General features: G+C 44.4%; 1 protein-coding gene across 3 annotated transcripts in view; it reads right to left on the reverse strand.

Moving 5' to 3' along the window:
• Positions 1 to 3,224: 3,224 nt before the first annotated feature.
• Positions 3,225 to 23,294, reverse strand: part of LOC139758510 (protein scarlet-like) — a 47,852-nt gene continuing 27,782 nt past the window's right edge. For 2 of the 3 annotated variants that reach the window (XM_071680011.1, XM_071680009.1), the window contains 14 exons: positions 19,704 to 19,872; positions 18,441 to 18,489; positions 17,919 to 18,105; positions 16,464 to 16,634; positions 15,370 to 15,608; positions 14,926 to 15,127; positions 13,952 to 14,005; positions 12,469 to 12,500; positions 12,081 to 12,186; positions 11,145 to 11,369; positions 10,843 to 10,978; positions 9,804 to 9,909; positions 9,494 to 9,594; positions 3,225 to 5,969 (listed from right to left, as the gene is read on the reverse strand). In XM_071680011.1, coding sequence (XP_071536112.1) covers positions 5,797 to 5,969; positions 9,494 to 9,594; positions 9,804 to 9,909; positions 10,843 to 10,978; positions 11,145 to 11,369; positions 12,081 to 12,186; positions 12,469 to 12,500; positions 13,952 to 14,005; positions 14,926 to 15,127; positions 15,370 to 15,608; positions 16,464 to 16,634; positions 17,919 to 18,105; positions 18,441 to 18,451 — 1,743 coding nt within the window. In that variant the 5' untranslated portion in view covers positions 18,452 to 18,489; positions 19,704 to 19,872 and the 3' untranslated portion in view covers positions 3,225 to 5,796. The remainder of the gene's footprint in view (positions 5,970 to 9,493; positions 9,595 to 9,803; positions 9,910 to 10,842; positions 10,979 to 11,144; positions 11,370 to 12,080; positions 12,187 to 12,468; positions 12,501 to 13,951; positions 14,006 to 14,925; positions 15,128 to 15,369; positions 15,609 to 16,463; positions 16,635 to 17,918; positions 18,106 to 18,440; positions 18,490 to 19,703; positions 19,873 to 23,294) is intronic. The other variant, XM_071680010.1, reaches the window with a different exon arrangement.

Genomic DNA, 23,294 nt, shown 5'->3' on the forward strand with positions numbered 1-23,294 from the left:
ATGATGAGTTTGAGAAGATATATTCTAATGGATCCAAGTTAAAGTACGCTAGATTTTTCATCGATAAATCCCTTAAGTCAGCAAAAAAATCATTTTAAAAAGTTGAGCCCCAACCTCCCATTGACACCAAGGATCTTCTAGTTCTCCCTTTTGATAATAATTTCACTTTACTTCCCATGTTGCTTAAATCCTTTAATGTAAATGTTGCCTTCAGCAACAATAAAATCTATAAAGAATATCTTAATCAGGAATTCACCAGAAAATTCTCTTGGATGCATCTATAAAGTGCCATGTAGAAATTGTGATAAATTCTATGTTGGGCAGATTGGTAAGGATCTTTCTGTTAGGCTTAAACAACATAGATATAGTATAAGAACGGGACAAGAATCAAATGCCTTGTTTAATCACGTTAAAAACTATGATCATTGTACTGACTGGGGTAATACCATCTCTGTTAGATTGGTAAGGATCTTTCTGTTAGGCTTAAACAACATAGATATAGTATAAGAACGGGACAAGAATCAAATGCCTTGTTTAATCACGTTAAAAACTATGATCATTGTACTGACTGGGGTAATACCATCTCTGTTATTAACTCTAACTCTATTACCACGAGAAATATCACTGAATCTTCTATTACTAAATACACAAAGAATTATAATAATATTAGTGATGGTCTATACAAATTAGATAACTTTATTGTTGATAAAATTTGTAAAATGATAAGTTTATGAACGCTCGTTGTATGTCTTGGACAATCGCATGTTTACCAAATGGTGTCCTAGCTTCGTCTCATCGATGTGTGTCAGCTGACTTATATTTCTCTCTTGTGTCTCCCCTGATGATGTGATTATTTCACGAAAGTGCACTTGGTAACATATCGCGTTTCATTTTCCCCGTGGATTCATAGGAATATCTAAATCGCGCGCAAAATTGATCCTTTCCAATATATATATATATATATATATATATATATATATATATATATATATATATATATATATATATATATATATATATATATATTCCTATGAGTCCGCGGGGAGGGTGAAACGTAATGGGTTCCCGGGTGCGCTTTAGTGTGATGCTCACATCATCAGGGGAGACGCAGGAGAGAGGTATAAGTCAGTTGATGTGCATCGGGGAGACGGAGCAGGAACGCAATTTGGTAAACATGTTTGCCAAATGGCGTCCTAGATTCGTCTCTTCGATGTATATCAGCTGACTTATATTTCTCTCTTGTCTCTCCCCTGATGATGTGATTATTACAAGAAAGTGCGCTTGGGAACTTATCTTGTTTCATTTTCCCAGTGGACTCATAGGAATATCTTGATCACGCGCAAAATTGTGATCCTTTCCAACATTATATATAAGTGTGTGAAAGAAGAAAGTTAAGAGTAAATGTGAATAAGAGCAAGGTTATTAGGTACAGTAGGGTTGAGGGTCAATTCAATTGGGAGGTGAGTTTGAATGGAGAAAAACTGGAGGAAGTGAAGTGTTTTAGATATCTGGGAGTGGAACTGGCAGCGGATGGAACCATGGAAGCGGAAGTGGATCATAGGGTGGGGGAGGGGGCGAAAATTCTGGGAGCCTTGAAGAATGTGTGGAAGTCGAGAACATTATCTCGGAAAGCAAAAATGGGTATGTTTGAAGGAATAGTGGTTCCAACAATGTTGTATGGTTGCGAGGCGTGGACTATGGATAGAGTTGTGCGCAGGAGGATGGATGTGCTGGAAATGAGATGTTTGAGGACAATGTGTGGTGTGAGGTGGTTTGATCGAGTAAGTAACGTAAGGGTAAGAGAGATGTGTGGAAATAAAAAGAGCGTGGTTGAGAGAGCAGAAGAGGGTGTTTTGAAATGGTTTGGTCACATGGAGAGAATGAGTGAGGAAAGATTGACCAAGAGGATATATGTGTCGGAGGTGGAGGGAACGAGGAGAAGAGGGAGACCAAATTGGAGGTGGAAAGATGGAGTGAAAAAGATTTTGTGTGATCGGGGCCTGAACATGCAGGAGGGTGAAAGGAGGGCAAAGAATAGAGTGAATTGGAGCGATGTGGTATACCGGGGTTGACGTGCTGTCAGTGGATTGAATCAAGGCATGTGTATGGGGGTGGGTTGGGCCATTTCTTTCGTCTGTTTCCTTGCACTACCTCGCAAACGCGGGAGACAGCGACAAAGCAAAAAAAAAAAAAAAAAAAAAAAAATATATATATATATATATATATATATATATATATATATATATATATATATATATATATATATATATATATATCCCGTGGACTCATATATATATATATATATATTTTTTTTTTTTTTTTTTTCAAACTATTCGCCATTTCCCGCGTTAGCGAGGTAGCGTTAAGAACAGAGAACTGGGCCACTGAGGGAATATCCTCACCTGGCCCCCTTCTCTGTTCCTTCTTTTGGAAAAAAAAAAAAAAAAAAAAAAAAAAAAAAAAATTGAGAGGGGAGGATTTCCAGCCCCCCGCTCCCTCCCCTTTTAGTCGCCTTCTACGACACGCAGGGAATACGTGGGAAGTATTCTTTCTCCCCTATCCCCAGGGATATATATATATATATATATATATATATATATATATATATATATATATATATATATATAGCGTTGTACGGAGGAGGGTGGATGCTTTGCAAATGAAATGTTTTGTGACAATATGTGGTGTGAGGTGGTTTGATCTAGTAAATAATGAAAGACATCCTAACTGATGCCACTCACCCTACGATTTGCTGCTAGATACCATCCCAGTCACTGCCATACCTCCCAGGTACTACCCATTATCCTAACTACTGCCAGACATCCTAACTACTGCCAGTCACCTTCCCATGTACTACCTAACACTCCTACTAGTGACACTTGCAACCCCCAGTCACTGCCAGATACCCCAGGTGTCTGACATTAATTAGTATGGTGTATTACAGTAGTCGGGGTGTTGCACAGTAGTTAGGGGTGTCTGGCAGTAATTAAGGTGTCGGATGGTAGTTGGGATATCTGGCAATATCTAGGGTGTCGTATTGTAGTTGGGATGTCAGGCAGTAGTTAGAGCTTCGGTTAGCATTTGAGTTGTCTGGTAGTAGAAAGAACAAAGATCAAGTCTTCTACAACCTTACCTTCATTACCCTTATCATGGGCGAAGTGCACTGCATATATGTTTTTAAACGTGAAATGAAGACAAGTCTCTTAGGGATAAAGATGAGCCACTCGAAAGTTGAAAATATATTTAACAGGACTAAAGAATCTTATCTAAAATATGCTATATATTTCTTCATTATAAGGTCTAACACCCTAAAAATCTTACAAGCAATTCTTTTAATGGATAAAATTTTAATTTAGAGTTACCCCTTAAAAATAAATTTCACTGAACAGAGACAACGGTTTTGATGGTAGACTTATTCATTCCATTCTTAAGTAATTCACTTCTACAATTCTAAATATATATACGTCCCAAATATAGTGTTTCCCCATCCTACCTGATGAGCGCATAACAATTTTCATGTAATTAGCAAACAATCAAATGATCATGCAACTATACAGTGATTCTGTTTAATCGGCATAAAAGATAATCCATTATCTATCTGCCTCTCGCTCCCCTCTCCATCATGTCCAGGGGTTCCCTTGGTGCCATCATCTCTACAATGCAAGTCCTCGGTCCGCTCCTGTGTCGATTACGCAGCCGCCCCTGCCCTCGTCAACATTAGTCTGACTGTTGCCAACCGTCTTAGGTTACTCAGAGGAAGGCTGCTCGTATCCAGGCCCCTCAGTGGACACGATCTACTTCCCTATATACCCAACTTGGTCTTTCCTGCTAACAGAATCGTGTCCAAGAGATTTACTTGAAAACTGGTGTTTCCATTCTACGGGATCCGTGAGGCCACTACGTCCAAGTCAACTTGATTCCTGGTCTTCGAGGCCGATCATTCATCGACCTGACATTGTTGTCAACCCTGCTGTTGGTTCACCTTCCCTATCTCCATGTCTACACCTCGAAGCTTTGGAACTCTCTAACCTCTCACGTCTTTCCCAATAACTATGTCCGAGCACAAAAAATAGAGAAAAAAAAAAAACAGGTTTTTCACTCCCCAAAATTTTCAAACACTTTCCTTGGTCTTCTTTTTCCATGTTATTAATTTCAATATATTTTAATTAAGACCCGACCTTGATGTGGACTTTTGTTCGTGACTGGCGCCTTCAACATGAAAAAAGAAAGTGATTGTAGATCTGCAAGTGATGAGCCAATCACCTAGTTCCCAGCTACCACACAAAGGTCCCGGGTTCGAGTCCTTGCTGTTGGAGGATATTACATGTTCTATGTAAGGTTCTGTAAAATGTTAGCGACTTGTAATATGAACCTGATGGGATGTGAGCGGTCTAGACCCTGTTGCTCATGGATGTGAAACGAAGGGTATTCGATTACTTATAAATGAAGAGTCATTTCTCTATTCCCTATAGCCGAGAGGGCAGCGTTCCCAACTACGACGTAAAAGATCCTAGGTTCGAATCCTGGCTGTTGGAGGGTATTACGTGTTCCATGAAAGTGCGCTTCATGTGCAAAACCACAGACCCCTATCCACATCCAGCGCTCCATAGACCTTTCCTTGGTTTTCTTCTACAATGATTCAGTCATTTGACGGCACTTCGACTCCTGCATTTCACATCGTTCCAATTTGCATTATTCCGTGCACGTCGTTCACCCTCCTGCATGTTCAGACACCAGCCACTCAAAATCTTCTTCACTCTATCCCTTCATCTCCAGTTTGTTCTTCCGCTTCCCCTTTACTTTTACAGCACCAATTCTAAGCTCCTTAACGGAAGATGATGCAGCTTCGCCAAAAGTGACATTCCATTGAAGCAGGCGTAGTCCGGTTCCTGGCTTAACGTCGCTAACACGAGAAATGGCAATCAAGTATTATATAAACATAGGTAGAGAGAGAGAGAGAGAGAGAGAGAGAGAGAGAGAGAGAGAGAGAGAGAGAGAGGACAGGCGACAGGAATAAAGCTAAAATGGTTTACCATAGAATAGAGGACATACTACCGTGGGAGTTTTACGGGAAAGTGCGATTGGAAATAGTAACCGCATCAGCATTTGGATACTCTACAGTATGACACACAGGTAAAATCAAAGAGGATTTGTATCAGAAACATGTTTATCTTCCCTAAAGAGGATCCTGTCCGGATAATTGGTCCTAGAATTTGCTTATAAAGGTGTTAATAGTCTCCAAATTGGTTATCTATTTCGAAGTTCTAGAACTCGATAGTTGATAAAGCTTTTGCCCACGTGAACATTATATCTTCCTTCTAATTTAACACTGAAGACGAGAAGGAAGAAGAAAAAGAAGCCGGGCTATAAAGATTAATAATGTTAATACCAAGGTGAGAAATGTATACGGGAAATCAAACCATACCCTTCAAGCTGTGACACACTGTTTGATCAGCGAGTGTAAGATATGGCGAGGAACATTTGGTATGAGTATTAGTAAGAAACAAGTCGAGTGGGTAAGTAAATTCATTTAAAATTTCTTGGCCACATTTGCTCGACAGAGAACGAACAAATGACCGCCATCATCCTAGCCTGTCTTCACCGCCTCCATCTAGACTACCATCACCATGAGTCTCCCCTCCACCATAATCTACATATCGTCTGTCTCACCAGCAGCCCATCACCAGCGAATCCTCCTCCGTCATCCCGGTGCTCCAGTTTTCTTCCTCCTTTTCACTGTGCCGGCATTGCTCTGCACCTCCTCTCAGCCGAGGTCTCAGTCCCTGTTCCTGCCATCTACTTCTTCCTGGCCCTGCAGTAGAGGCCGATGAAGCCGAGGATGTGGAAGCTGAAGTACAGGACGGCCATGAGAGACAGGTCAAAGGGCAGATGCCAGTCACTGAAGGAGTACCTGGAGATGACTTCTTCACCCGTAGTGACACAAGGCACTCCTGGGGGCGTGTCGCACGCTGCAGGCGAGACACGTAACACGTTAGAGGTCATGGTATATGTCAAGAAGCCACGAGATCTTAACTTTAGGTGAAAGGTCGTCAGGGACAGAAGATCACGAGTTAAACACTGGAGGTCAAATGTCGTAGCTAACACGTTGGATGACTTTCAAAAGGTCAAAGGTTCAATGATCACAGATGAAGAGTGAAGGTTATGGGAACCGAATTGATGAATAACAGGTGTAGAAATCACACGTTATATGACCGAGATAAAGTCACACACACACACACACACACACACACACACACACACACACACACACACAGTACCTCACGGGCCAAGAAAAAGAAAATACGTGAGATTAGATAAAAGATAAAGGGTCAGGAATCAGAGGGCTGAGGTCAACAGTCAACACGAGCAGGGCTTCAGGCTTCGATCAGACTGACAAGGCGCAGGTTGACTTGCACAGGTCAAACCAGAAGCTGGAGGCGAGGTGTAACCCAGAGTTTCTGACGACGGTCAAAAGTTTAACAAGGAAACGAGCCAAAATACAGAGGTCACATGACGAAGAATAAAGGTTATGGGTCAAAGAACAAAGGTCACCTAACAAAGAATAAAGTTCGTGGATCAAGGAACAAAGGTCACATATTAAAGAACAAAGGTCACCAATCAAAGAAAGTTCGTGGGTCAAAGAACAAAGGTCACTCATATAACAAAGGTCACCTAACAAAGAACAAAGTTCGTGGGTCAAAGAACAAAGGTCACATACAAGAGAACAAAGGTCACCTAACAAAGAACAAAGGTCGTGTGTCACAGAACAAAGTTCAAAGGGCATAGGTGAACGGACAGAGGCCACAGGTCAAAGTTCAAAGGTAAAAGCTTGGATTCACAAGTTACAGCAATTCCAACATCAAAGATAAGTTATCGGAATCTCATTCACAACACAGAGGTCAGAATTCAGAAAATCACTGTACAGAAATTAAAAGTTCAGGGGTCAACAGACCAATTCCGAGATAAGGGAGCAATAGTCTCTGGTCAAAGGTCACAGATGAACGACAGACAAACGCACTGGGGGTTGAAACACGCGTTGATGAAAGGTTAGAATGAGAGAGAGAGAGAGAGAGAGAGAGAGAGAGAGAGAGAGAGAGAGAGAGAGAGAGAGAGAGAGAGAGAGAGAGAGAGAGAGAGGTGCGTGTGAGTAGCAAAGAAGCACAGAACAAAAAAGGTATCGAAAAGAAAAGATAAGAAAGAAGTAAAGAAAACACATCCCATATAGATTATGGAATGTTGTGAATATAACCGCGAAAAGAGAGAAGAAAATAATACTTCAAGATAGCGCATTCAACAAACGACTGAAAGAAACGCGGAAAAAGAAATATAGAAAATCGTGTAAATGTAAAGACACGCGACAAATAAGGTGGACTAGAGACTGCGGATGAAGGATGAAGACGAGGAAACTATGATAAGTACAAGGAAACACGCACTCGACCTGAAACACGACAGACAGACATTAAATCAACATTAAACGACACACGAGGAGACAGGCAGGCAACTGTCATGCAAAACGAAATAAACAAAAAAGAAAACAGAGATTGAATGAAATGGGCGAGTAACGAAGACAAGGTAGAAAACTGAGACGAAATTTATTCCTTCCACTGAGAGCAAACTTATTCCTTTCATACAGTAGTAATGAGGTTAGGCTATGAGCAGTCAGTCGAGTTAGTCAAGCAATCGATCAGCCGTAGCCAGAAAAGAGTGAAGCTGAGACTCTTCCATAATAACAGGCGGCTCGTTGGTGACAGATCTACGAGGTAAACACTTGGTGGGGATTTCGAAAGGTAACAGAACAGTCCACGTTTACCTCGGTTTCGCGAGACGGAAGCTGCTGCAGTCAGAATAAGATGATGAGGCTCTCGAAAGCAAAATCAAATAACAAGAATGAAGAATCTCATCAGAATATCCAAATCCTTGACCATAACATATATTTCCTCTCTCTCTCTCTCTCTCTCTCTCTCTCTCTCTCTCTCTCTCTCTCTCTCTCTCTCTCTCTCTCTCTCTCTAAAAATCCTGCAAGCAATTCACGAACAAACTCTTTTAATTTAGTTATTCATTAAAACTGATGCCTATTCTGGACAATAATTAAGCAATTGCACAGTAATTTCTTGCTTAAGTTTAATGAGGCATCGGTCAATCGGCGTAAAAGATAATCCATTATTTTATCAGTTCAATCAAGTATTTGACTTGATCAATCGATTTTACTGAACATGTGAAATTCAAAGTGAAATCTAATCAGATAGCCAGTTACTCACTAAACATGTAAGACAAACTAATTAAACATAACTGTTTCTTTTCCTACACCTCGAAGCTTTGGAACTCTTTAACCTCTCATGTCTTTCAATTGAGACCCGGCTTTGATGTGGACTTTAATCCGTGACTGGAGCCTTCAAAGCAAAAAAGATAGACTGTAGATCAAGCAAAAGATAAGCTGATCAACCAGTAAACTAAGCAGTGAATCAACCAAAGAAATGACAAACCAATCAAGCATTCAGACACATGATGGACCAAGCTAATACATGCTGTTCAATTAATCCAATAAGGATGCCATAAGACATTCTTATATTCAGGTCAAGAAATGCATTTAGTAAGAAATAAGCAGAGTATATCTTTCCATACGGCATTTACATTAACTTCTATTCAATCAACTCTTGATCACTCGACCAAGGGCTTCATCAAACAAATCCTTCGTCAACCAAACCAACAGACACCTGGTCAATCACTCGATTCACGAATGATTGAAGTAACCCATTCAAGTTACTTTTAACCAACCAATCAACCGATGCGCCAAGTAATCCACCACACAAATGACCGAACCAATCAACAACCATCAAACAGTCAACAAAATCTACAACTTCTTCGTCAATCGACTTCACTCAGACAATCAACCATAGCAACCACTAATCATCCGTGAACCAATCAACCAAATCTACGTCCATTCAACCCAGTCAATCATGATTCACACTGGTGTACTCAGTCTACTCCAAGTGTCATCCAAGTCAATCCAATCAACTCTCAGCTAAGCAGACAAGACTCATCCAATCAAGGTCCATCCAGGTTCGGTCATCCAATCCACCCAGACTGACTTCACTCGACCTACCTGGGATGACCCCGGTCTACCCAGGGTGATCCCCAGTCCACCCAGTGTGACCCCCAGTCCACCCAGGGTGACTCCAGTCCACCCAGTGTGACCCCCAGTCCACCCAGGGTGACCCCAGTCCACCCAGTGTGACCCCCAGTCCACCCAGGGTGACTCCAGTCCACCCAGTGTGACCCCCAGTCCACCCAGAGTGACCCCAGTCCACCCAGGGTGACCCCAGTCCACCCAAGGTGACCCCAGTCCACCCAGGGTGACCCCAGTCCACCCAGTGTGACCCCCAGTCCACCCAGGGTGACTCCAGTCCACCCAGGGTGACCCCAGTCGACCCAAGGTGACCCCAGTCCACCCAGGGTGACCCAAGTCCACCCAGGGTGACCCCAGTCCACTCACCAATATTGGTGACGTCCTTCCACTGTGTGATAGTAAGGGCCTCGTTGCTGTACATGAACCACGAGAGATATTTGACCCAGCTGATGTACCATGGCAACGACCTGCAGACAGGGAGAGGCGTTAGGGAGAGTCGGAGAGAGGGAGAGTGAGAGTGGAGAACAACAGGTACATACACATATGAATGAACACTTCAGGAGTGACTTCCACTAAAACAAGTTAGGTCACCGCTGTACAAATTGGGTTAATGATGCACGAGTTTGCCACGGAGGGAGAGGAGCTGTGAGGGAGAGCAGCATCATGAGGTACTCACTGCAGGTTGATGAAGAGGCCGCCAGAGATGAGGAGCATCATGTCAAAGGGGATGAGGAAGACCATGATGAACGGGATGCTGTCGAACATGGCAGAGAACATCGCTCCTGTAAAGGATAGGGTGGCGTTGTCAGGACTCCACATATTCATACTACACAATTTTTTCTCTCTCGAACATATTACTTTACAATCTCGGCGACACCGTTTATCTCCAGTGTTACTTACTTCAGTGGCCACTACTGATACAGGCATCTGTTATCAGAGGTCGATCTGAACGACTGGTTTGCTAAACGTCGACTGGTTTGATCTCATTTCAATTTGCCACAGTATAACGATGCTTTGAGAAATGGTCCATACAGGTGTGATTGTGGAGGCTACTAGTTAGATGTCAATACAATTAGCAAAATGATTATAGTTGTATTAGGAACGTTCGGGATGTAGAAGGCATCTGTGTTTACCCATCGTTCACTCAGATACACCTCCCAAAACAAAGAACACAGAAGAGGGCCAAGTAAGGGATTTTTCCGCTTAGGCTCAGTCCTCTGTTCTTATATATATAAATTTCATAAGAAATTATATCTACTTCACCAAGAAATTACTATATATATATAAATTTCATGAATGTTGTCAATATACAGAGTTTGGAGAAGCTGTAGCATAGCAGAGAATGTTCAACAGATGGCGTCCCTCGGGTGTAGAACTCCCTCCCCGTACCGTACAAATAGGTTATCACAGATCACACATGAAGAACATTGATCACACTCTTGCCACCAGTGATGATAAGATCATCTGTGCTACCACCACACCCTTGCTGTTACTACCATCATTGACACCACCACCACCACCACCACCAACCATCATTGCTCTTACCAGAGTACCATCCCTACCATCGCTATAGCACTACTCCCTCATATAACCCTTACTCCCATTGCCACCATCACCACTAACCACACACTACTACCACAACGAAAAACCACCCTCTTGATACTGCCACGACCTCTACCACCACCTCTACCACTCACATAACCACCACTACAAACCACAGGCTGAGGAGGTGTTGGCCGTGAAGATGATGACGAGCACCGTCATGAAGAAGTGGTAGGCGTGCCTCTGGAGCCCGACGATCCAGTAGCAGATGGTGACGAAGATGATGGGGTCGAGGATGAAGCCCGGTATCTGTGGGGAGACGAGTGGGGGCAGCCCCCACACACGGCCGTGGATAAATGACAGGTCACGTTATGCATCTCATCCTATACTTCATTCACTATGAAGGTAAACAGGAGTAACAGCGGCTGTCCTGTACCAACTGCAGATGGGTTCATTCCAGCCCCGCGAGACTCACCAGGGAGAGCATCTTGGAGATGTAGTAGGTGTCGCATCGGTAGATGCCGTTCTTGTACTCCCTGAGGAAGAGGGGCAGCTCCTGAGGGAAGACGTTGAGGACAGCGTACACGGAGGGGAAGGTGCTCTCGGTGATGAAGATGAACAGGGCTCCCTCGATGTCCTGGATGCCCGCCTGGTTCAGTTTGATGCTCGTGAAGCACATCCCGATCAGGAGCGCCATCAACTGCCGGGTGGTAGCCACCAGTGAGTCAGGTGTTTCAGGGGTTGTGAGTGCGGGGTGTTGATGAGGGTGTTGGGGGGGCCTCGGCTTGGATATCCTATCAAATACTGGCGTTGATGCAACCCGACAGGTGCAGACGGGGCATCCAGAAACCTCAGGTAATGTTGGGAAGTACAACGAAGGTGTTGGGAGAGGGTGTGGGAGGAGAAGGGTACGTAAGGTAAGCTTGATGTTAACACCAGAAGGAGTAAGAGTGCGGTATGTGTCGTGAGGGTGTGTGAGTGGATGAGGGTCTGTCGAAGGATTATGGGTTTTGTAACACGTAAGAGGAACTTTGGGATTCACTGTAACATTGCAAAGTCTCTCTCTCTCTCTCTCTCTCTCTCTCTCTCTCTCTCTCTCTCTCTCTCTCTGAGGAAGATATTACCTTTTGGGTGTTAGGTGGGGTGAGCGACGGTGGCCCAGTGAACCAGCCCTACGGTGGCTGACAAGTTCCCCACCCTTGACCCAAGTTGCTATCCTGCCTCTCAAACACATTGGTTCCTCGCACTCATTCCACATTCACACACTCTGTCTCACACATGACACTAACCAACACATACGTATATCACACGATCATTCATCTCAACTTTAGATTTTAGTACGGTAAGCGCCTAGGAATTTAAGAATACCTTGCCTTTCGTTATTCTCCAAAAGGCAACTAATAATACTCACGATTTTCTGTAATATCCTGATCCCATGGACATCAGGGTTCCTGTAGGAGTCGAGCATAGCACGCCAGGTGAGCCAACACAACTGGATCCCCCAGCCGGGCAGATGCCTGGGAGAACGTGTAAAGAAAACAACAGCTTTAGAAATTAGGGTCGACTTGTTTTCTAGTAGAGATCTGCTCAATTAATTTGTTTCATCTATCAAAATAACTCTAAAACTCATTTTCAATGAGACTTTGAGACCAGTGACACAGAATTATAGATATGACTACGACTACGTCTCAGTAATGTTTCTATGCAACAGATTACGCCACACTTCCCGTCGTTACAAAAGTCATAACTAATTCAATTTCTTCACCACACCGCAACGTACAACACGTAATGATACTTACGGGACGTTCTTCATGATATTCACGATGGATTCCTGCAAGAGGAGGAGAGAAAAGATATTAGCTAAGCGGCCTGTATAATGATGCTACTTGATGCAAACTATGATTACATACGTAACCGTAGAAAAATAATCAGGACAAAAGTTTTACTTAATATCTTAGTTACTCCAATTTGTATTATGAATGAAAACGTTAGATCTCATAAAAGAAAATTTACTTTAAAATGGTAGACTATCAAACAAATGATCAGTACCTTATGACCAAATTTCATGACTCATGTTAACTTTGCTTGATATCTACTTTAGGACTACCACGGACTTCAGATGTAAGAATTAGTCTCAATGATCCATCTATATACATAAAATAGTTTTATTTCTTCTGACTGTCCGTAGTGTCGAGTGGCTTAAGCAAGACACTTGCATTCCATTGAACTGTGTTTCAGTTTGTCAACTTCCACCGGAATCATTCACCAGATATTTTGGTAACTTTCAATCGCTACAAGATTTTCGTTTTCGTTTCTTATATTGTGAACTTGATTTATCATACCAGTTTCTCTAGTTTTCCCTCTAATTCCCTCTATATTACCTTCAACCTTCTTACATTGTTTTCTTCACCTTCGTTTCTCTAACTACAACTTCATTTAGCTTCACTTTCTCTTCCCGTCACCACCCATTTTCCATTTACTTCCTCTTCACCCTTCCTTCCCTTTATGTTCAGTTTCCTCAACCTTCTCGTCCCCTCACCAAACTTGATCAAGTGTGAAGAAGAAAAGTAGAACGAATACAAAGAAGAGAAGCAAAGATATTTTCATCTTTCACATATGACAAGCTTTACGAGGAAAGAAAGAGAAATCTAAACTTTCTTTCTGCTACGGAAGCCTACATTTGGAGAGGAGAGAATGACTTAGGCAACACTGAACAGAACGATCTCCTCACACTCAACAACCAGGAGGGAAGGTATGACAGAGTTTCTCGAGCTGTACAGTTGTAGAACAGTGGAGTAAATTACCAGCAGAAGCTAACAAGGAGAGGACATACCAGAATCTTTAAATCACGTCTAAACAAATACTTTAATAGGATAAGTTCCCTCAAGGAACTGCATCATTAAGATGAAAAATTAAACATAATTCCTCATTTGTAGTTTCAGATTTCCTGCTCCTCCCCTGGGTTCACCACTGAAGCAGCACTAAAGGCACGATTCTAAACTCATAATTTCCTATAAAATGATGTTCTTTTAAGCTTTATCCTGCCAGGAGGAGTAGTGGGTAGGGAGGTGCCCCCACTGCGGTACAACCCTGTATCTGCGACCATTGAGGAGACACTTGGACTACACTATACTCTCTCCTCAAGAACATAGCCACATCCCCCGTCCATCACATCCCCCTTCTCTCTGTCTTCCCCACATACCCACCACCTCTCTCTCTCTCTCTCTCTCTCTCTCTCTCTCTCTCTCTCTCTCTCTCTCTCTCTCTCTCTCTCCAGCTTACCGTGCTTGTGTCAGCAGAAGAGGACGTGTAGACTGCCATGTCCAGGGAGGCGTTCTGTTAATGGGAGGAATCAGCGTTATTAGCACACACACACACACACACACGCACCACACACACACACACACGCACACACACGCACCACACACACACACACACACACGCACCACACACACACACACACACGCACACACACGCACCACACACACACACACACACGCACCACACACACACACACACACACACACACACACAAACAGCGAGTCTAAAGCAACAAGGAAGCAGACAGTCACACAGAAAACCACAGAGCTCAGTGCACAGATGAAAGCGCAGACAGACGACCAGACACGAGCAGAGACAGACAGACAGACAGACAAGGGACCAGATGCGTTAGAGTGCGAAAGTATATCAGCAAATTTATCAGCAAGTATATCAGCAAGTTTAAAATATAGGAAAACATATATTTGCAAATGTAGTGTGTGTGTGTGTGTATGGTGCGCGCGCGCGCGCGTGTGTGTGTGTGTGTGTGTGTGGTGCGTGTGTGTGTGTGTGTGTGTGTGTGTGTGTGTTAGTGTGTGTGTGGTGCGTGTGTGTGTGTCTGTGTGGTGTGTGTGTGTGTGTGTGTGTGTCTGTGTGGTGCGTGTGTGTGTGTCTGTGTGATGTGTGTGTGTGTGTGGTGTGTGTGTGTGGTGTGTGTGCGGTGCGTGTGTGAGTGTGTGAGGTGCGCGCGCGTGTGTGTGTGTGTGTGGTGTGTGTGTGTGGTGCGTGTGTGTGTGTCTGTGTGGTGCGTGTGTGTGTGTCTGTGTGGTGTGTGTGTGTGTGTGGTGTGTGTGTGTGGTGTGTGTGCGGTGCGTGTGTGTGTGTGTGAGGTGCGCGCGTGTGTGTGTGTGTGGTGTGTGTGTGTGTGGTGCGCGCGCGTGTGTGTGGTGTGTGTGTGTGGTGTGTGTGTGTGTGCGCGCGCCTGGGTGAACGCTCACAGAGTAATCGTTGTATTGGGTGCACATGTTGTCCTGGTACTGGATGATCAGGTCGATGTCCTTGGCGTAGGCGGATACGGCAAAATTGTCGCAGATCCTCTTGATGCGCTCCCTCGACCGCAGTTCGTGGCCGGGCTGCACCGCCAGCGTGTGGATGTAGAAGTCGGCGGGGTTGAACGTCGAGGGGCATTTATGACCCAACCTGAACCCGAGGAGCATACGTCATCACATGAGAATACATTAAGGCATCACGAAAAGATCTATGTCTCAAGTAAGGAAATACAGATGGAGACAGACTGAAAAAAAAAAATTAACACAGATGTCACATAGATATAACTTTATAGATCTTATTCATCCCAAGCCCCACCAAATTCGGGCAGCGAACTACGTCATCTATGTCATCGACGAACCAAGCCAGTCTCTCTATAACTCATCCTCGCTCACCCGTCCAGGAAATCTAAGGCACCCGAGGACGACCCCATGTAAGCAAGACGTCCTTCAGCCAGGAGCAGCAACTTGTCGAACATGAGGAAGACCTCGGTGGAAGGCTGGTGGATGGTGCAGAGGATGGTCTTGCCGCGCGCCGCCATCTCCTTCATCATACGTACCAGCTTCTTGGCGTTGTACGAGTCCAGACCTGATGTAGGCTCGTCGCAAAACAGCAGCGGGGGATCCGTCAGGATCTGCGGCCAGGTGGGGAGCATTACGTCAGGTGGGAACTTAGTTACGTGGGGACCGCTAGAGAAGCGAATCATACTGAAGCAGGAGAGACTAATACCTGAAATCCCGAGGGCATCATATGAAGCGGAAGCATTGCCATGTGATCATCAAGGTATAAACAGAAAGAGGGGAAGATTGTCAACATTTTAGGTATCGCACGAGCCAAAAAACACTTATGTGGTCTTCAGGAGTCATAGGAATGATGGATCCCTTCATGGCGTGGTGTTCACCCATCATATAAGGTATTAGGAGAATGATCTGATTCCCTATATATTCCTAAGTGCACGAGTCACAAACATTATACCACAGAAAGTCATGCAAGGAACACACTTCTGACTATATGATAAAACTTCACAGTAAGACTTAAGAATAAATAAATATATTATCATGTCATTCACCAATATCATATATGTTTATACTGCGATATTCTGATATCAAGATAATCCCCATCTGTTCCAAGTTAGTGGAGCGACGACCTCCTCAACCCAGGAGGAACACTAAAAGGACACTAAAATGACCCCCACACACTCAGACAACGCCCTCTCAAATCCTACAAATGTGTCAGTTGATCTACTAACACTCGAGGGTTCCTAACTCAGTCACTACCTCTTCATAAGGCTGCCATGGTAAAACAGCCTCTTTACTGTCACATCAACCAGTCCTCGTCAACCTCCAGTGCAGTGAAGGACTGCTAATCTCTGTCTCTCTGCCACACAAGCCATGAGTCTGTATTGTTACCCAGGCGTGCCAACCCTAGGCTTTCTTGTGAGACCAACCTACCAACCACACAGTCTTCCACACGCTCGCCCTCTCCTTACCTCTGTGGCGAAGGCAAGCCTCTTGCGCTCCCCACCGGAGAGGGACTTGTCCATGCCGGGAACTCCTATCCGAGTGTCCTGGACCTTGCCTAGACCCAGCTCCTTCAGCAGCTGCAGGATCCTCGCCTTCCGCTCCGCCGCCCTCGTCCGCTTGTCCATCCGCAGCCGCGCCTGAGGAAGGTGAGTGACGGAGGTGAATTATGCGTATCATTAATGGTCTTTGTACACTGTTTCCACGTGTCTGTGTCACCCATCTTCTCTATACCGTTTCTGTGTCTGTCTTCTGGTCATAAAAATACCATCAATAAAAATCCGAATAATCGATAATGAAACGAAGACAATGTTAAGATTCTGTACAAGAAACTTCCACCGAAATGTATACCAGAAATGTATACCCTCTGTAGCCTCGCTAGGAAGACGAGATCAAAAGTGTTCAGCATAGTTCTGGCCTCGACCATCAGAAAGCTCACGAAGACAAGGAAGCAAGTTACTGCCAGGACGAAGAGAGAGAACCATATGATGAAAGATTAAGACTGAATTATGCTCTCAAGAGGAGCGAAGGAACCCTAAGTATATAGGGACTTTTCATTTAGATACAGAGTTAAAGCCTATATTATTGTATGATTCTTTTATGTAAAGGTTCGTTGGTAAGAATCCTGGTCCTGTATTGTGAAGGCCTTGAGCCATGACCATCAGAATAATTTGATATCTATCTGTTTGTACTCTTCGAGAGACACACGGAGCTGGTAAGGAAAGACGTAGGAGTTTAAAGTCAAAATGGTTTAATAACACTTGAAAGAGAAATGCTTGCGTCTCCCTTCAAGCATAGCAACAGAAAACTGTAGTTACCTGCTGCTGTGTATGTATCATGTATACCATAGAGTCAACTCACTGATGATACAGCATGATTATATTCTCTCTGCAAGTTTCCATTCACTAGATACACGTATCATTCAGCTAGTAACCCCGGGTCACCAGATTAATCCTTTTTTTATATAATTTTTTAGAGGAGAGGAAGAAGAGGTGGAACAGGGAAAGGGAGAGTTAGAAATGGAAGAAAAGATTAACATGTGTCCAGGTGTATGGTGTATTTCGATGTCTGAGGGAGATTGCCTTGTTCATACACCCCCTGGCAGACTCTCTCTCTCTCTCTCTCTCTCGTCTTCGGATCCCTTCACCTCACACACCACAAGATTTATGACGACGAATCACAGCAGATTGAAAATCTAACCAGGTACAACACAGACACAGCAGAACCTGTTGGTAAAAAAGTAATGAACACTTGGGGCCTTGCAGACAGGAACCTTAACTGACCACCAACTTCCGCAGTTACAGGGGAAAATGTCTACCTACGAGCACCAACTACAGAGAGAGAGAGAGAGAGAGAGAGAGAGAGAGAGAGAGAGAGAGAGTTTGGATGTGGGTGTGCGGGGGGAGGGACGAGCCACGACCTACCATGAACGTGAGGTGTTCCATGACGGTGAGGGTGCCTACGAAGAGGTCGTCCTGGTGAACGTAGCCAGAGAGGGTGTTCATACTGCGGTTGGCGCGGTGGCCGTTCACCAGGATGTCGCCGTCCACGATCACCTCGCCAGGCGTCCTGTGCGCCAGGGCGTTCATCAGGGTGGACTTGCCCGCGCCGCTGCGAGGAGGAGGAGGAGGAGGCAGGTGGTCAGGATCGACTGAGGATATGTGGAAAGTTGTCGAGGGGTAAACAGAGATTGACTGACCCAAGTCACAGGTTCATAACTTAGTTACTTACATATCACAAGTGCCACTTATTTGACCCACACGAGTGCCAACAACCTGGCTCTCATAAGTGCCACATACTCAATTCTCATGAGTGCCACCTGCATGATCCTCATTAGTAGCCACCTGCATGAATGTCCCTGAGTGCCACCTACCTGGCTCACATCGGTGCCACCTTACCTGTCTGCCATGAGTGCCATCTACTTAACATCCATGAGTGCCACTTACCTCGCTCCCATCAGTGCCACTAAGCTACCCGGCCTCACTGCCCCGGACACTGTAATAAAGAGGAACTTATCAACATCTTAAAAACATTCTCAGCTGTTCTACATTACTATACTCAAGCAGGAAAAGATATAAACAAGATTTTATACAATAATCATCACTAAGTGTATTCTAGAATTCTACAAACTAAGAAATTTTAGAAGAGTATATTGAGAGAAGTTAGTGGTCTCGTGACACTACACTGATGGTGATAGTATGCCGTCACACTCCACTTAAATCCCTAATGATCTGGTCATGTATCGTAAGTATATACCTGATCTTGCTGACGTAAGAACACAACCGATGTAGAAAAAAAGGTAAACTGAAGATAAGCAATTGTATGATGTATGATTTGTATAAGTACCTTAGGCCATCTTAAATATGACCGAGTGAAAGACGTGCCTGACTGACTAAACTTTCTACCGTATATATTTGGTGATGCGACTGTAGCAAACTGACCACATGACTGTGATGAACCACACTGGCCCACCACACTGCATGACACTCGCTCCTCACACTCTGCATGACACTCGCTCCTCACACTCTGCATGACACTCGCTCCTCACATTCTGCATGACACTCGCTCCTCACACTCTGCATGACACTCGCTCCTCACACTCTGCATGACACTCGCTCCTCACACTCTGCATGACACTCGCTCCCGCTGCATGACAAACTCTTGCTTTAAACACTGCTCCTTTCCCTCCACCCCTGCACCACCCTCTCCACCAGAGTTCCCTCCACCCCTGCACCACCCTCTCCACCAGAGTTCCCTCCACCCCTGCACCACCTCCTCCACCACTGTCCCCTCCACCCCTGCACCACCGCTGCCTCCATCACTCCCTCACCTCTTCCCTCCCACTCCCTCAAATACAGTCCGTCCAAATCACGCTTTTTCCCTATACCAACCTCCCCTTCCATCATGATGCACCCCTTCTTCCATCCCCGTACAAAATTCCGTCATGCTGCATCCCTCACACCATCCATCCATCACCTTTCCATCACACTTTTCCCCTTTCTACGCCCACTTCTCCCCCTTCTCCCCCAGCACATTTCCCTCCATCATCTGTCTTGCCAAGTCCACCCCACCCCACACCTTACGCTGTGCTTCCCTCCACTCTCCTCTCCATTCCCTTTTCATAACCCATTCCTCACCCTCCCTTTTCTCCCTTTACCCTTCTCCCTCCTCTCCCACCCGCCATCCCCTCATTCAACCCTCCCACATACCACTATTAAGGACCCTCTTGAAGGGCTTCTGGGTCCTCCCATACTTGAACAGGGGCTTCTTCTGCGGCACGTACACGCTCAGGTCACGCCAGGTCAGCGTGATGCCTTCTGCTATGGGCTTCCAGGTGCCGTACCTGGAGGCTGGACGCTGGATCAGCTCGACGCCTGACTGTGGGAGAGAGTGGACGTTGGAGTAAGCCACATAACAGGAGAACGGATGGTCTGTATCTGCTGGAAAACAGATACGGTTTCCTAATCTATAAAGGCAGAGACAGAACAGCGAAGCAGAAGTCTCCTCTCTATCCACTTCTCCCTCCGGTACATCGGCCGACTGTAAACGAGCTATGAAGGAACACAATGTGACAGAGATAATATACTGACATGTGAATACCAATGGAAAAGGACGAGTGGAAAACATATCTTGATATAACTGTAGCGGCCAGAAACTATGAGAAAGATTAACTGCTCTTTTCTTAAGGAAAAAAAAAAGAGGTTGAAATACACGCACACTATATCATCATTCTGTTTTACTGTAGCTGCTTAACCTAGTTATAAGTTCATTGACAGTTTTTGTCGAGGCAATATGAATTCGTATTACGTCTTGATAACATCATACTGTTCCATCTGGTCGTCTTGTACCTAAGTACCTGAACAAATCCTAATGTGGTGACCAGAGCTAAACTGTGTATCTTTAAAAAAGGAAGGAGTTCGAGTGGTTTGGGTACATTTGGCGGGGTAGAGTCTCGGTCTGCATTTGTCCAACAACTTTTGCAGTGTTCACTGGGAGGGCAAAAGTATAGGAGAAAGTTGCATCTTGGATCAAGAAGTTGTTTTTCGATTGTGTTAATGTGTAAGGAAGTAGATTCAAGGTTGATGTGGATTAGAAGGAAAGTAGACTAAGAGAGGAGGGTGATTGTTAGTGCTTGTGTACCTGGGAATGATGAAGTGGTGAAGAAATCAGTGCTTTCGAAGAGGAGGTGAGTGGGTTCTTAGGCAGTTTTGATGCAAAGGATCGAATCTTGGTGCTTGGGGATCTGAATGCAGGAATAGGTGGTATGGTAAATGAGAGCAAGAAAGGAGAGGGGGGGACATGGAGTCCCCAGAATAAGTGAAAATGAGGAAGAGCTAGTTAGACTGTGCAATAAGATTGGTGACGGGGATTACTTTGAGTAAAGGTGTGTATAAAACGTGTGTGTGTGCAGGGCCGGGGATTAACTGGATTACTGGAGTATGTGTTAAATGACAGACATGAGAAAGGAGAGGTTGTTGGATGTGAACGTGGTGAAGGGTCATTAGATGGACTGTCTGATTATTTCTTAATGCAATCGAGATTGAAAGTCTGTAGTTGTTCTACCAAAAGAGGAAATGATGTATGTGCGAAAGAAGTGGTGAAAGCGAGTCAGCTTGGAAAAGGGGCTTGTGTGTAGAGACGCAAGATAAATAGAGATGAAGAGTGGCATAAAGTGAGAGCAGTTGAAACAAGAAGGGAACACAAGTGGAAGGTATGTAAGGGTACAGTGCTTACATGTGCAGGAGAAGCGTGTCGCACGCGGAAGGTCCCATCTTAAAAGATAGATTAACGAGACCAAGTGCCAGCGAGTAAATGTTAGAATAGCATTCACGTTCATGGCTAAGGAAGTATTCAGCTAATTGTTCACATTGTTTTCCATTAACTTGAACTTCTTATAAATTTTCCTTTTTGACAAACTGGTTCTTCAGTTTCTCCTAGTTATGCAGGAAGGTTTGGAATCTAAACTTTAGGCTCTTTTCATTAATTCTTACAACGTTTTCATTCCCAAAAAGTAACAGAAAGTTGTCTTTAGAAACAGCCCCATATCGTATACCGCAGGGCTGTCGGAACACAGCTCCTGTTCTTGATCCACGTACATGACTTTCCAGGGCAGAAGTCCAGCTTAGATATAATTTGAAGGTGATGCTAAGGTCAAGGAATGATCAAGATTACACCTGGATCAACTCCAGAGTTCGCCATGCAGAGATGATGAAGTAAACGCAAAGTAATGAAGATGAATCGGTCTCACAGAATGCCCCCGGTATCACGAAATCCTACCTGGTCAAAAATGTACATGAATCTGTGTGCGAGAGAGACTTGGGTCGACACTGTACCCCATCTATCACCAGAAAACCACGTCAGAAAATATTTTAAGTGACTCAAACTGTCATCCAACTAACATTAGATATACACTGACGTACATGGATAAATATATGTTCAGTATGGTGTTTACTGCATACTGGATAACAATACGCTTCTCAAGTCTGGTCACTTTAATCCAAGAAACACAAAGGGCTGACAGAGAAGGTTCACAGGAGAGCTGGTACCTGGAATATGATAGCTGGGTTAGAGGCATAGGTTTGAGGCTATAGACTTGCCTAACAAGGAAAATAGAACTAAGGTAGAGTTGATCACAACCTTCTTGTTTCTGAACCATTTTGACGATGTGGACACTGAAGAGTTGTCTGAAATATACTAAGAAAAAGCAACCTGAGGCCATAGCAAAAGACGATGAGACTTTATAGCAACGATGTTCTAGTGTGGTGTAGCGGTTAGCGTAGCCGACCGTGATGCATTCACCGGCTGCCCAGGGTCAAATGTGTATGGGTTCGAATCCTAGTCACGACAGCTGGTCCACATGTAACCCGGCTTAGGCTAATATATATATATATATATATATATATACTCCTTTCTTATCCACAATGAAATGAAACACGATAAGTTCCCAAATGCACTTTCGCGTAATGACCACATCATCAGGGGAGATAAAAGAAAGAATACAACAGTCAGTTGCTATACAAATAAGAGACGTAGCTAAGACGCCATTTGATATCTATCTATTCGCTAATCATCAACAATCGCCGAGGACACGAACCTTGGCGATGGCAGAGTACACACATAAGCGCGGTGCGACCAACTGTCATATATATAAGCGAGAAGATAAAAAGTTCTACGCCAGAGGGTCCATTACATTCTCTGTCATACAAATTTTGCATCACGACGCCGTAAATGTACAGTGTCCGCAAAAAGATATTGTGCGCCTCATTCAGGAGATCAAGACCGTATGGACTCAAAACATAGACCTACAATACTTTAGAGATGTTGACAATGCCATACCCAGACGTTTGTAGATGGTAATCAAGGCCAAAGAAGAGAAGACACAGTACTAAGATGTTAGCGTGACATTTCCTTTGAAAACGTATGTGAAGGTGGACAGGGATTTTGGCGGACACCGTACAAGTATGGAGGAGCAGGGCAGAGTACTGCAGACCTGTGGTAGGTTAGGTAAGTTACACCATGAAACCAAGGAATCAGGTTTGCTTCGCTGTGCTAAGGTGGCTGAAGCAAGAGACAACAAACTCTTTAAATCCACAGCAAGTGTTGTTGAGCACGACAGCTTCAGCCTCACACAGAGCGGAGTCGCACTCGTGGCCCCTCAACAGAACCGGTTCATCCTTCTGGTTCGTTCACAGTACCGGTCCATCCTCCTTCCTGGTTCATTCAAAACACCGCTTCATCCCTCTGATTCGTTCACAGCACCGGTCCATCCTCCTGGTTCGTTCACAGTACCAGTCCATCCT

This window comes from Panulirus ornatus, chromosome 30 (assembly GCF_036320965.1).
Source record: "Panulirus ornatus isolate Po-2019 chromosome 30, ASM3632096v1, whole genome shotgun sequence".
Classification (NCBI taxonomy): Eukaryota; Metazoa; Arthropoda; class Malacostraca; order Decapoda; family Palinuridae; genus Panulirus; species Panulirus ornatus.